Raw genomic sequence first — 11,705 nt, 5'->3', positions numbered from 1 at the left:
TTTGCCCCGATCCCAAATCCTGAATCAGGAAGGATCCGGAGCTTCCCAGGGAAGGCAAATCCTGGAATTTCCCCGTCCCGGGCCCGGCCGGGCAGGGGCAGCACTGGGAGTGTCCCCGGGACCCCCCCGTGTCCCCAATTTTTCATCCTTTAATTTTTAGCATTAAAAACCCCCCAAATTCCCATTTTAAACCCCTGGGGGGGGGCGTGGGGACAGCGGGAGGGGACAGGGAGGGGACCCCGGCCCTTCCCAAGCCCCTTTTTGGGGGGCAGGACCAAACTTTGGGGTAAGTGGGAGCCACCCCAACCCCCCCTTCTCCCCTCCCCCTTCCCACTCCCAGGAGCTTTTCCTGGGAAAAGCGAAATCCAGGGAAAAGCGAAGCCAGGGCACAGCAGGGGTGAAACCACTGGAGTTTAATGGAGTCAATTCCTACAGAATAAAGAATTCCTGAGAGCCTCCAGCGCCCGCGGCTTTCCATGGAGCAATTCCCCGAATCCCGGGGGGACACATTCCCAAAATTCCAGGGATGCAGCCCCGAAATTCCAGGGACACATTCCCAAAATTCCATCCCCTCCCTCCCTCCAACCCAAATCCAGCTCAAGGCACTGAAATGCTGGAAAACCGAAGGGTCCAAAGCCATTTTTCCATAGGTTTTTTTGGGAATTTTTTTCCCTCTAAAACTCGTAGAAACTTTAATTTCTTCTCTATTTTCCAACAGAATTTACACCCGGCCCGGGGGATTTGGGAATGGCTGATTCCACCTGATTTTTCCCAGTTTTTTTTCCACCCTTTTCCCATCCATTCACCTGCAGGGAAAAGGGGAGAGAGGATTCCCCAAATTCCTGCTTGGAAAAAGTAAAAAAAACGGGGGAAAAAAGCCAAAAACGAAAGAAATCAAACCCAAAGCAGCTCCTCCATCCAGAAAAACGCAAAAACACGGGAAAAAAACCTTGGAAAACCGAACCAAATCCCGAAATGAGCACAGCAGTTGTTGGAATTTGTGGATTTTAGTGTATGATACAACTGTACAGGGAAAGGGAGAAGTTATTCACAGGGAATTCCAGGAATTCCAGGAGGGACGAGTCCGAAGGGGCTTTTCCAGAGGGTTTTTTGAGATTTGAAGCAGGAAAGGTCCCTGGTCCCGAGGGAGAGGAGCAGCTGGAAAAGGCCCGGAAAAGGCCCCAAACCTCTCCCTCAGTCTGGGATTTGGGAGCGGCTTTCCCGCTTTTCCTTCAGGAAAAGGGTCCTGCCTGGGATTTGGGGGATCCCTTCCCAATCCTGGCTTTTCTGGGATCGTTACTCCTTTGCCAAAGGAAAAAATCTCCTTTTTTCCTCCTTTTTTGCTCCTCTTTTCCAGCTTTTTTCCTGCTCTTTTCCTCCTCCTGCTCCCTCGGGAATGTCCGGCCGCGTGTCCGAGTTTCCTGCCCAGGGACCTCCAGAAATTCCAGGAGTTTGGAATCGGCTTCTTCCCAACAAAACTCACCAGAAACATTCCCAAACGGGAAAAGAATTCCAGGAAAAACAAAGAAAAGCCAAAAAAAAGGTGGATTTTGCTGGAAAAGCTTCCCTGGTCCCGTCCAGCTCCGGGAATTCCTGGGAAGCACCCGGCGGGTCCCAGAACAGCGACAGGGAATCCCAAATCCCCCCAAAATCCAACATTCCCGGGGGAATCCCGGCCGGATTTGGGATCCTCCCAGCCTGGACCCCAATCCCAGCAGGGTCTGGGACCATCCCAGTCCCAATCCCAATCCCAATCCCATCTTTCCCTCGGACACCGGGAAGGGCTCGGGGAGGTTTTATGTACACGGCGCCAATTCCCAGCTCGGAGCAGATTCCCAGGGCTGATCCCGGAATTCTGGGAATGCTGAAGTTCCCGGGAACGCTCTGCTGTCTGCGGGGCCGATCCTGGAATTCCGGGAACGCGGAGATTCCTGGGAGCGCTCGGTTCTCCTCGGCGCTCTGCCGGGCGCGGATGAAGGCCACCCCGGAGTTCTGGGAATGCCGAGATTCCCACGCTCGGGGCTGGTTCTGGGGGGATCCCGGGAATCTGGGAACACCGCAATTCCTGGGAACACTCAGTTGTCCTCGGGGCCGATCCCGGAATTCCAGGAATTCCAGGATTCCCGGCAATCTCAGTTCTCCTCGCTCTGCCGGGCGCGGCTGAAGGCCATCCCGTGGGTCCGGAAGTGCCAGGATTCCCAGGAACGCTCAGTTCTCCTCGGGGCCGATCCTGGAATTCCAGGATTCCCGAATTCCCGGGAATCTCAGTTCTCCTCGCTCTGCCGGGCGCGGATGAAGGCCATCCCGTGGGTCCGGAAATGCGTCTTGAGGCTGAGCTGGCTCTCGAAGCCTCTCCCGCAAACTTTGCATTCCAACTTTCCCTCGGATCCGTCCGCGCCGGCTCCGGAATTCCCGTTCCCGCCGCCTTGGGAAGCGCTTCCCGAATCCTCGGGATCGGCCGCTCCCTTCTTCTTTTTGTGGGAGATGAAGCGGTGGCGGTTGAGGGAAATCTGGGACGTGAAGCAGAGGCCGCATTCCCGGCACTGCTGGGAATTCCCGTCCGTGCGGTGCTGCGGGATGTGGGCTTGGAATTCCGCCCGGCTTCCCGCCAGGAATCCGCACTTGCGGCAGCGGAACGGGGCCTTCCCGCCGCCTTTGGGGTTCTTGGAAGGGGGGGTGGTGCTGTCGGGCTCCTCGCTGCACGAGTCGTCCGAGGAGAGCTTCCGCTTGCGGCCGGACCCCTGGGAGAAGGGGAAAGCTGGGAATTTCAGGGCTTTGGATTAAGGTTGGGGATGGGAGTTGTGGGTGGAAAACGCCTTGGGAATTGGGGGCGGCTCCCAGCAGGAATTCCGGGATCAGGAGTTTCCAATCCGGCCCCAAACCCCCCAAATTCCCAGGAAATCCCAGGGAATTTGTAGCTGGCAGCGTCTGGAAAAGGGGGAGTTCTGCCTCTGGGAGTTGGGGTTGGACAACCCCTCAGGAACTGGGGCCGCTCCCAGCAGGAATTCTGGGATGAGACACCCCCAACCCCACCCCAAACCGACGAAATTCCCGGGAAATCCCGGGAAATGCCGGAGGATCCCACGGCATCCCCACCTGGGCGGGCCCGGAGCCGAGGCGGGCGATGACGACCTCCTGGCTCTTGGCGGGGTCGGTGACTTTGATCCCGTGCCGCACCTGGATGTGCTTCTCCAGGATCAGGCGGCTGCTGAACGTCCTCTTCCCCTCCGTGCAGTACCTGCGGCAAACGGCCAGGGAGCAGCCGGCTCTTCCCGGGAATTCTGCCTCTGGAACCCCCAACCCCAACCCGGCCCATCCCGGCTCGTATCAAACCCTGCAATCCTTCCCAGTCCCTCCCAGTTCCCAGAGATCCAATCAGGGGCACGGCAGGAAGGGATGAGCCACCCTCCAAGTCCTGCTTTTCCCAGGAATTCTGCCTCTGGAATCCCCAACCCCAACCAGGCATCGACAAAGCCCCCGGAATCCTCCCCAAATCCCTCCCAACTCCCAGATATCCCAACCCCCACCCCCTGCAGCTTCATCCCCCCACTTTTTTCCCCAAGCCCCGCCAACTCCCTGTTTTCCAGCCCCGAAATCCCGGGAAAGCGCCGGTACCTGCAGGGATAGACGCGTTTGATGCCCTCGTGGTTGACCCGGACGTGCCTGCGGAGGCTCGGGGCGGAGCAGAAGGAGCGCTCGCACAGGTGGCACGGGAATTTCTTCACGGACTGCCGGGAAAAATCCGTGTCCGGGATCCGGGAGGGATCCACGAGGATCCAGGAGGATCCAAGAGCCGCGATTCCCGCTCCAGCTCCAGGTGGGAATTTGGTTCTCCCTCAAATCCCCGCTCCCGCCTGGGAGTCATCCAGGCGGGAATCATCCCAAGAATCTCAATCCTGATGGATTTTCTCCCGGGAATGCCAGGAAATTCCCATTCCCAAATCCTCACCTTCCCGTGCTCCTTCTTCATGTGGGACACATACTCGTCGCGCTCGGGGAACCAGGAGTGGCAGACGCCGCACGTCCACCCGCTGCCCTTGGATTTATTCCCAGATTTCCGCTGGAATCGGCTCCGTTTGGTTTTCCGCAGCTCCGGGGAGCTCGGGGGCTCGTCCTCCTCCGTGGAGGACGAGGATTCCTCGGAGATCTTGGACACCGGAGTCTCCAGAGGCTCCGGCTTCGGCGTCAGCAGCGCCGGGGATTTCTTGGAAGCGTCTTCCTTGGATTTCTGGGGCTGGTGGGTGTTCTGGGAAGGGAAAATGCGGGATTTGGGGGTGGGAATTTTGCTGGAGGAGGGAATTCTGTCCAGCTGTGGGTCAGCAGGGAACGGGAGGGATCAGCCCGACCAAGGGCAGGGACATTCCCGCTGTTCCAGGTGGCTCCAGGGATGGGGAATCCATGGGATAACCTGGGCCAGGATCTGGGATTTATCCCGAAAATCCCCTCTGAGCCAGCGCGGGGAGCCCCGGGAGGGTTCGGGGTGGAACAGCCTCAAACCCCACCCAGCCCCGGCCGGGGCTCCCATTTCCCTGCACTCCCCACCCGGGGACGCTCCCAGGGTGGAAATTCCATCACTCCTGGCTGGAATTCCATCATTCCCGGCCGGAATCCCGGCTGACCTTGAGGTGCTCGAGCATGGTGCGCTTCTGGGCGAAGAGCAGCGGGCACTGCGGGCAGCGGAAGACGCTGACGCGCTGCGGCAGCAGGTGCTGGTCGAAGTGCGACGAGAGCAGCGGCTTGTGCGTGAACACCGTGTCACACATGGCGCACTTGTAGATCATCCTGGGAAACAGAAACGCCGGGATTCGGCACGGGAAGGGGGAGAAGGGATGGGAAAGGGATGGGAAAAGAGGGGGGAGGGAAGGGGGCAGGGAGCGCGGCCCACACGGGGGCCAAAAAAGAGGGAAAAGGGAGGGGAAAAGTAGGGAAGAGGAAGAGAAAAGGAAGGGGGAAGGGAAAACATAGAAGGAAAAAGGGAAGAAAAAGGAAGGGAAGGGAAGGAAAAAAGAGAGAAAAAATGGAAAAAAAGGAGAAAAAAGGGAGGGGAAAGGGAGAGAGGAAATGAGGGAAAAGGAGGGAAAGGGAGGGAAAAGGAGGGAAAGGGAAGGTGGGGATTGAGCTCATCCCACGCACGGAGGAGGCCCTGCCCACCACGGAATGTCTGAGGCTGCATTCCCAGCTCTCCCAATCCTGGAATCGCTCAGGCTGGAAAAGCCCTCTGGGATCAGCACTCCCACCACTCCCAAGCACCACATTCCCAGATTTTCCAGCCAGCTCCACCACCACCACCAACACCCCCCACGCTTGCCACGTCAAAGCATTCCCAAAAATCCCATCGCAGCCTCTCTGGGATGAGCCTGAGGCCGTTCCCTCAGATCCTGGGGGCGATCCATGGGAATTCCTTCCCCGGGAATACTCACTTGGACTGCTGGTTGCTGAAGCCCGGGTGCTGCGTGTAGACGTGGGCGTGGGCGCTCGGGGCGGACTTGAAAGCCATGGGGCAGATGGGGCATTTATGGAAAACCTCGCAGTGGGAACTCTGGATGTGGGATTTGATGGAATTGACGCCGCCGAACACCACGGAGCAGCTGGGACACCTGGGGAATTCCAGCAGGGATCAGGATCCAAATCAGTGTTGGATTCTTGGAAAATTCCTATCAGGGACCAGGATCCCAGCAAGTTCTGGGAAAATTCCAACACCGGGATCCAAACAAACTCTGGACTCTGGGAAAATTCCCAGCAGAAAAACCAGGATCCCAAAAAGGTCTGGGAAAATTCCAGCAAGGATCAGGATCCCACTCCGTTCCTGTTTAGGCTGGAAAAGCTCTCTAGGATCACCAAATCCAACCATTCCCCCAGCACTCCCAAGGCCACATCCAGGGGTTTCCCTTTACAATCCCGGAATCCGGGAATCGTTTGGGCTGGAAAAGCCCTCTGGGATCATTCCCACAGCACTCCCAAGGCCACACCCATGGGATGCTTCCGTGGCCAACGTATCCATTTCCGAACCTTTCCACGGACAACGCCTCCAGCAGCGCCTCCCCCGCAATTCCCGGCGCTCCCGGCATTCCCGGCGCTCCGTACCTGTATCCCACCCTGCGGGAGAAGTGCAGGCAGGAGTCCTTGAGGTGCGCCTCGAAGTTGGCCAGCAGGAAGTTGCCGCCGCACTCGGGGCACACGTGGGGCGGGCGGCTGCGGTGCATGCGCTGGTGCGCGCCGAAGCTGCAGCGGTTGGGCAGGATCATGGGGCACGCCGAGCACACCTGCAAAACCGGGATTCGCCCACGGAACGCCGGGAGCGCCGGCCCCGAGCGGCCCAGCGGCGCCTCGGGGGGGTCCGGGCTCCGTCCCGCTGATCCCGGCGGGATAACGCGGCTCGGGATGCGCTCGGTCCCTCTTGGACGTGGCCCTGGATCAGCCCAGGAGGCCGCAGCTCCTCCGTGGAAAACTCTCAGGGAAGGCGGGTGGTGGATGGAGGGAGGGATGGGATAGGATGGGGTGGGATGGGATGGGGTGGGAGGGGATGGGATGGGGTGGGATGGGGTGGGGTGGGATGGGATGGAGCTGGGATGGGGTTGGATGGTGTGGGATGGGATGGGGTGGGATGGGATGGGATGGGATGGGATGGGATGGGGTGGGATGGGATGGGGTGGAGCTGGGATGGGGTGGAGCTGGGATGGGGTGGAGCTGGGATGGAGTGGTGTGGGATGGAGCTGGGATGGGGTTGGATGGTGTGGGATGGGATGGGATGGGATGGGATGGGATGGGATGGGATGGGATGGGGTGGGATGGGGTGGGATGGGATGGAGCTGGGATGGAGTGGTGTGGGATGGAGCTGGGATGGAGCTGGGATGGGGTGGGACGGGGTGGGATGGATCCACGGATGGATGGATGCTCTCACTGCTCTCCCCTCCTCTCCCAGCCCCTTCCCACCATCTCCCACCTTCTCCCAGCACCTCCCCGTTCTCCCAGCCCGTTCCCAGCCCTGCCCGGTGCCCTCACCGTGCTGCTGCTGTTGGTGGCCACCCCGACCTGCTGGAAATGCGCCGCCAGCCCGGCCTTGTCCTTGCACTGCTCCTTGCACTCGAGGCACCGGAAGCAGCTGTAGCTGCTCTGCTCCGAGCCCAGCGGCAGCACCGGCAGCTCCTGGGCGCCGTTCCCGGCGTCCTGCGCCACCTTTCCCGCCGGGAACGCCAGCGACACCAGGGGGGTGATGTCGGGCTGGCCGATCATCTGCTCCAGGGCGATGGGCCGCATGACCAGGTGCGAGCACTGCATGACCAGCCCCTTGTCCTTGTGCTCGCGGGCGTGCAGCAGCAGGCTGCACTTGTTGAAGAACACCAGGCGCTTGGCGCAGTGGTTGCAGGTGACCTCGATGCGCATGCTGCGCCGGTCGTAGTGCCGCGCCAGGCTCTTCTCCAGCGCGAAGGCGTCGCCGCACTCCAGGCAGCGGTAGCCGAAGGGCGGCAGCGCCAGGCTGGCCTCGGCCGGGGGGCTCAGGTTGGGTTTGTAGGTGGGCAGCAGGTTCTTGCTGTTGAGGATTTTGTTGAAGGCCTCCACCAGGCTGGACTGCGAGCGGGAGATGACGGTGCCGGCCACGCTCAGCGCCGCTTTGGGCAGCGCCGCGCCGCCGTTGGCCTTGGCGCTCTGGGCGGCCGCGCTCCCGTTGCTCCGGCCGTCCCCCTTGGGAAGGGGCTGCGGCACCAAGTTCAGGATGTTCTTGGCCACGGATTTTCCGGGTTTTCCCGGGAGAACCACGGATTTCTGCTGGGCCACGCTGGCGGCGATGAGCATGGCGCTGCTGGCGCTCTGGATGGTGGCCACGGGCAGCACCGTCCCCTTCAGCTTCGCGCCGTTCCCCAGCTGCACGCTGACGATCTTCGGCCCTTCCGCCGTTTTCAAAGGGCTGGGAAGCTCCGTCTTGTCCTTGGCTGCCTCCGCGGCGATCCCGCCGGGACACTCCAGGCTTTCCTGGGAATTCTGCTTGGTGGAGGCCGGCTCCGAGTCCGAGGACACCCTGGTGACCGTCCTGGTGATGCTGCCGCAGGAGGTTTTGATGGTCTTGATGCGGACTTTGAGCGGCCGCGAGGAATTGGAGGACGGGGAATTGGTGCTCTCCTCCTCCTCCTCCTCCTCCTCCTCCTCCTCCTCCTCCTCCTCGCCACTGGAAACGCTCGGGGGGCTTCCCATGGACCTGTCCAGCATTTCCTGCTCCTCCTTCAAGGAGAGGCTCTCCAGCTGTTTGGGAGAACTGGGGATGTGGATCCCCGGAGAGGAGAAGGATTCCCGAGGGCTCCCCGGGGAGTGTTTGAGCTCGGCCGCGTTCCCGGCACTCCCGTCCAGCGCCGGATCCGATCCCGGCCACGCGGCCACGGGAGAATCCTCCGCGGAATAGCGGACGGTGACGGATTTCAGGTGCTCCAGGGGGCTGTCCCCGAGGCTCACAGCCAATCCCTTGGGACTGGAGCTCCGCGGCGTCGCCTCTTCCGAGTCCGATTCCTCCTTTTTGATGCAGGGAATGGGATGGGCTCCGTCGGCGGCCGCTCCCGCCCGGAACGGCGGCGGAAAAGCCGGATCCAAGCTCTCTGCGGCTTCTCCCAAGGGCTCCTTGCAGTCCAAGGACGGGGTGGGGGACGGGGCCAGCGAGGGCACAGCCAGGGATTTCTCCTTGGCTTTGCATTCCCGGGACCTGTCGATCAAATTGGCGCCGTCCTCGTTGGGATCGGGGCTGAAATGGGAGAACAAATCCAAAGCTTTGGCGTTCTTCTCCTTCCCCCAGCACTCCCCGTTGGACGCCGCCTCCACCCCGCGGGAACTCGGGGATCTGGGAACGTCAGCGGCTCCGAAGCCGTTCTGGAGGAGCCTCGGGGCCATCCCGTGTCCATCCTTGCCGCGGGATTCCAGGTTTTCCAGCTGCTCCGGGCACACGGTGTTCTTGACGATGACGCTGACGGCCGAGATGTCGGGGTGGGGCAGGACGTGCTCCGGGGCGGCGGCTCCCGGCTCCCCCGGGAGGGCTTTGCCGTGGGGCTCGGGCTCCTCGTGGTGCGAGTGGATGGCCTCGTTGGCGTCGATGTCGGGGATGTCGAAGGCGGCCAGGAGGTCGTCGAAATCCGGGGTTTTCATGTCCCCCATGGCTGGCAGCGGGGGGGGCTGGGGGGCAACGGGAAAGGAGCTCTGGGAATTCGGGGCTTCCCCTCCCTCGGAACCCCAGCAAATCCTCAAGTTCCTCAGCCTCTTCCCTTCCATTCCCATCCCATTCCCACCCCTTCCCATCCTAATCCTATTCTCATTCCATTCCATTCCCACCCCATCCCATCCCATCCCATCCCATCCCATCCCATCCCATCCCATCCCATTCCCGCCCCATCCCATTCCCATTCCATTTTATTTCTATCCCATTCCATTCGTTTTCCGTTCCCATTCCCATCCCATCCCATTCCCATTCCATTTTATTTCTATCCCATTCCATTCGTTTTCCATTCCCATTCCCATCCCATCCCATCCCATTCCCATTCCATTTTATTTCTATCCCATTCCATTCGTTTTCCGTTCCCCTTCCCCATTCTATTCCCATTCCCAAAATCCCCTCTTTTAGGGAAGATTCTGGAAACGGGGATTTTGGGATTTGAGGTGAGGACAAGGAGAATCCAGAGGCTTTGGAAAAACAACCCCTGGGAAGAGGAAATTCCACTTTTCCCGGTTTTTCCACCCAAATCCAGGTGTTTCCCACCAGTCCCATGGAACTGGATCCGGCCCCAATCCCAAATTTGTGGACAGAGATCCCGGATCCATCGGGATCAGGGAACGTCTCCTGGGTTGTTTTGATGGAGTCCATCCCGTGGGATGAGAGGCCTGGGATATCCGGGATGTGGAAAAAAGGGATGGAAAACCAGGAACTGCAGCTCCTGTCAAACCCTGCCCCTGGGGCAGGCGAGAATTCCCGACCTTTTCCCTGTCCCAGCACAAACCAGGATCGGGATCCCCCTCGGAGCTGCTCCCGGGGGGGTTTTGCTCCCTTTTTCCACCGGATCCGGGCTCAGGAATGGGAAAACTCCGGAGGTTTTCCCGCCGGGAGCTTAAGCCGGAGCTTAGTCTGGGTTTATTTTTAACTCCCCGGAGGTCAGGCCAAGGGGATCCGCTCGGGATCTGCTCGGGATCCACGGGATCACCAGGAATCAGCGGCTCCGGGGCCACATTCCAGAGCCCCCCCTGGATCCTGGCTCTGGAATCTCCCCCAAATCCAAAGGGGAAGCAGCTCCAAGGGGAAAAAAAAAAAAAAAAGGATTTGTGCTGGGAAAGCAGCAGGGATTTGGTTTGGGAATAAAGGGCTGGAAAAGGGGGAAGGGGAGGGACTGGAGAAGGGAATTCCCGCTGGGAAAAGGAGGAAGATTCCCAGGAGATGTTCTGTGCTCCAAAGCAGTCCCTGCCTGGTTTCCATCAGGATCCCCTTCCCATCCCAAAGATCCCCCTTTTATCCCAAAGATCCCCAGCCCAGCCCAGCCCCGGAGCAGCCGGGAAAGCCTCTGGATCCGGCCCCATCCCGGCTCCGGCCCCATCCCGGCTCAATCCAGGCCCTGTTCCCGACCTGGAGCTGAGCCCGGGATCCGTCACATCCCAGGGACAACAATTCCCTGTTAACCCCCGGAATTCCGGCACTTCCAGCGGGCCTGGAAGCTCCAAGGGTTTGGTTTTTTAGGGAAAAAGCTCCTTTCCAGAGGGGGAGAGGGAAAAGGGGTTTGATCCCATGGTTTTCCAGCTTGGAAAAACGGGAGAAAGGGGAGAGAGCCACGGATCCAACCCCAATTCCAGCCCCAAATCCGGGTTATTTGGGAAGCGATCCCTGCTCCAAAGCTCGTTTTCCCCAGGAAGAACAACGGGATTTAAGGAGCCCAACCGGGGTTCCCAATCCCCTTTTCCTGGGGTTTCCAATCCCCTTTTCCAGGATTTTCCAAGCCCCCTTCCCAAGGGCAACCTCCCAGCCAATCCCCCGGGATGTGAGGGGAAAAGCCGCCGGTTCTGTGGGAAGAATCCCAATCCCAAACTGCTCCGGCCCACCCCACATCCAGAGGCTCCTGGAAAACCCCGAGCAGGTGGAATTCCATTCATTTTCCCTCTGGAATGTGCCTTTTCCTTCCCAAATCCCCTTTTTCCTGCCCTTTTAGCCCATGAAAATCCTCCCCACGGGGTGCCAGGTAGGGAATAATCCTTTGGAAAAGCTGGGAATTGTTCTCCAGGGATTTCTCACTGTCCTGTCCCATTCACATCCAAATCCACGGGAATGTCCAGGATGGATCTGGGATTTCCTCACCCCAATCCCTTCTTCCCATGAATCCCAAAGGTTTGGGATCCCTTCCCAGGGTTTGGGATCCCTTCCTGAGGGGAACAGACAGCTTTTTTTGGGAACGAACACATCCAGGCCTGGAAAATCCCAAGGGAGCTGTTTGGGATCAGGAGCAGGGCTTGGAAAACCTTTCCTGGCTCAATTTCCTATGGAAAAGGAAGCGGGAAAAGCAGGAGAGCCACGAGCAGAAAAACAGGGAGGGGAAATCCCAAAAATCCACCGGTGGCAAATCCCGGCTTCCAAACCGATCCCAAACTCCCATCCCGATCCCAAAGCTCCCCATCCTGATCCCAAACTCCCATCCCGATCCCAAACTCCCATCCTGATCCCAAACTCCCATCCCGATCCCAAACTCCCATCC

General features: G+C 59.7%; 1 protein-coding gene across 2 annotated transcripts in view; it reads right to left on the bottom strand.

Annotated features, from left to right (window-relative positions):
• Window positions 1–398: 398 nt before the first annotated feature.
• The window catches only part of ZNF687 (zinc finger protein 687), a 13,748-nt gene continuing 2,441 nt past the window's right edge, over window positions 399–11,705 (bottom strand). The window contains exons 1-9 of one of the 2 annotated variants that reach the window (XM_042020121.1): window positions 11,312–11,637; window positions 7,003–9,153; window positions 6,085–6,263; window positions 5,421–5,597; window positions 4,620–4,782; window positions 3,950–4,246; window positions 3,616–3,728; window positions 3,097–3,238; window positions 399–2,741 (exon numbers count right to left, since the gene is read on the bottom strand). In XM_042020121.1, coding sequence (XP_041876055.1) covers window positions 2,265–2,741; window positions 3,097–3,238; window positions 3,616–3,728; window positions 3,950–4,246; window positions 4,620–4,782; window positions 5,421–5,597; window positions 6,085–6,263; window positions 7,003–9,135 — 3,681 coding nt within the window. In that variant the 5' untranslated portion in view covers window positions 9,136–9,153; window positions 11,312–11,637 and the 3' untranslated portion in view covers window positions 399–2,264. Of the gene's footprint in view, window positions 2,742–3,096; window positions 3,239–3,615; window positions 3,729–3,949; window positions 4,247–4,619; window positions 4,783–5,420; window positions 5,598–6,084; window positions 6,264–7,002; window positions 9,154–11,311; window positions 11,638–11,705 lie in introns of those variants that run through there. The other variant, XM_042020120.1, reaches the window with a different exon arrangement.

This window comes from Corvus kubaryi, unplaced genomic scaffold (assembly GCF_017639235.1).
Source record: "Corvus kubaryi isolate FWS band 111438036 unplaced genomic scaffold, C.kubaryi_AGA036_p1.0 36795, whole genome shotgun sequence".
Classification (NCBI taxonomy): domain Eukaryota; kingdom Metazoa; phylum Chordata; class Aves; order Passeriformes; family Corvidae; genus Corvus; species Corvus kubaryi.
The sequence above is the reverse complement of the archived record's forward strand: the minus strand, read 5'-3'. Positions and strand labels throughout refer to the sequence as shown.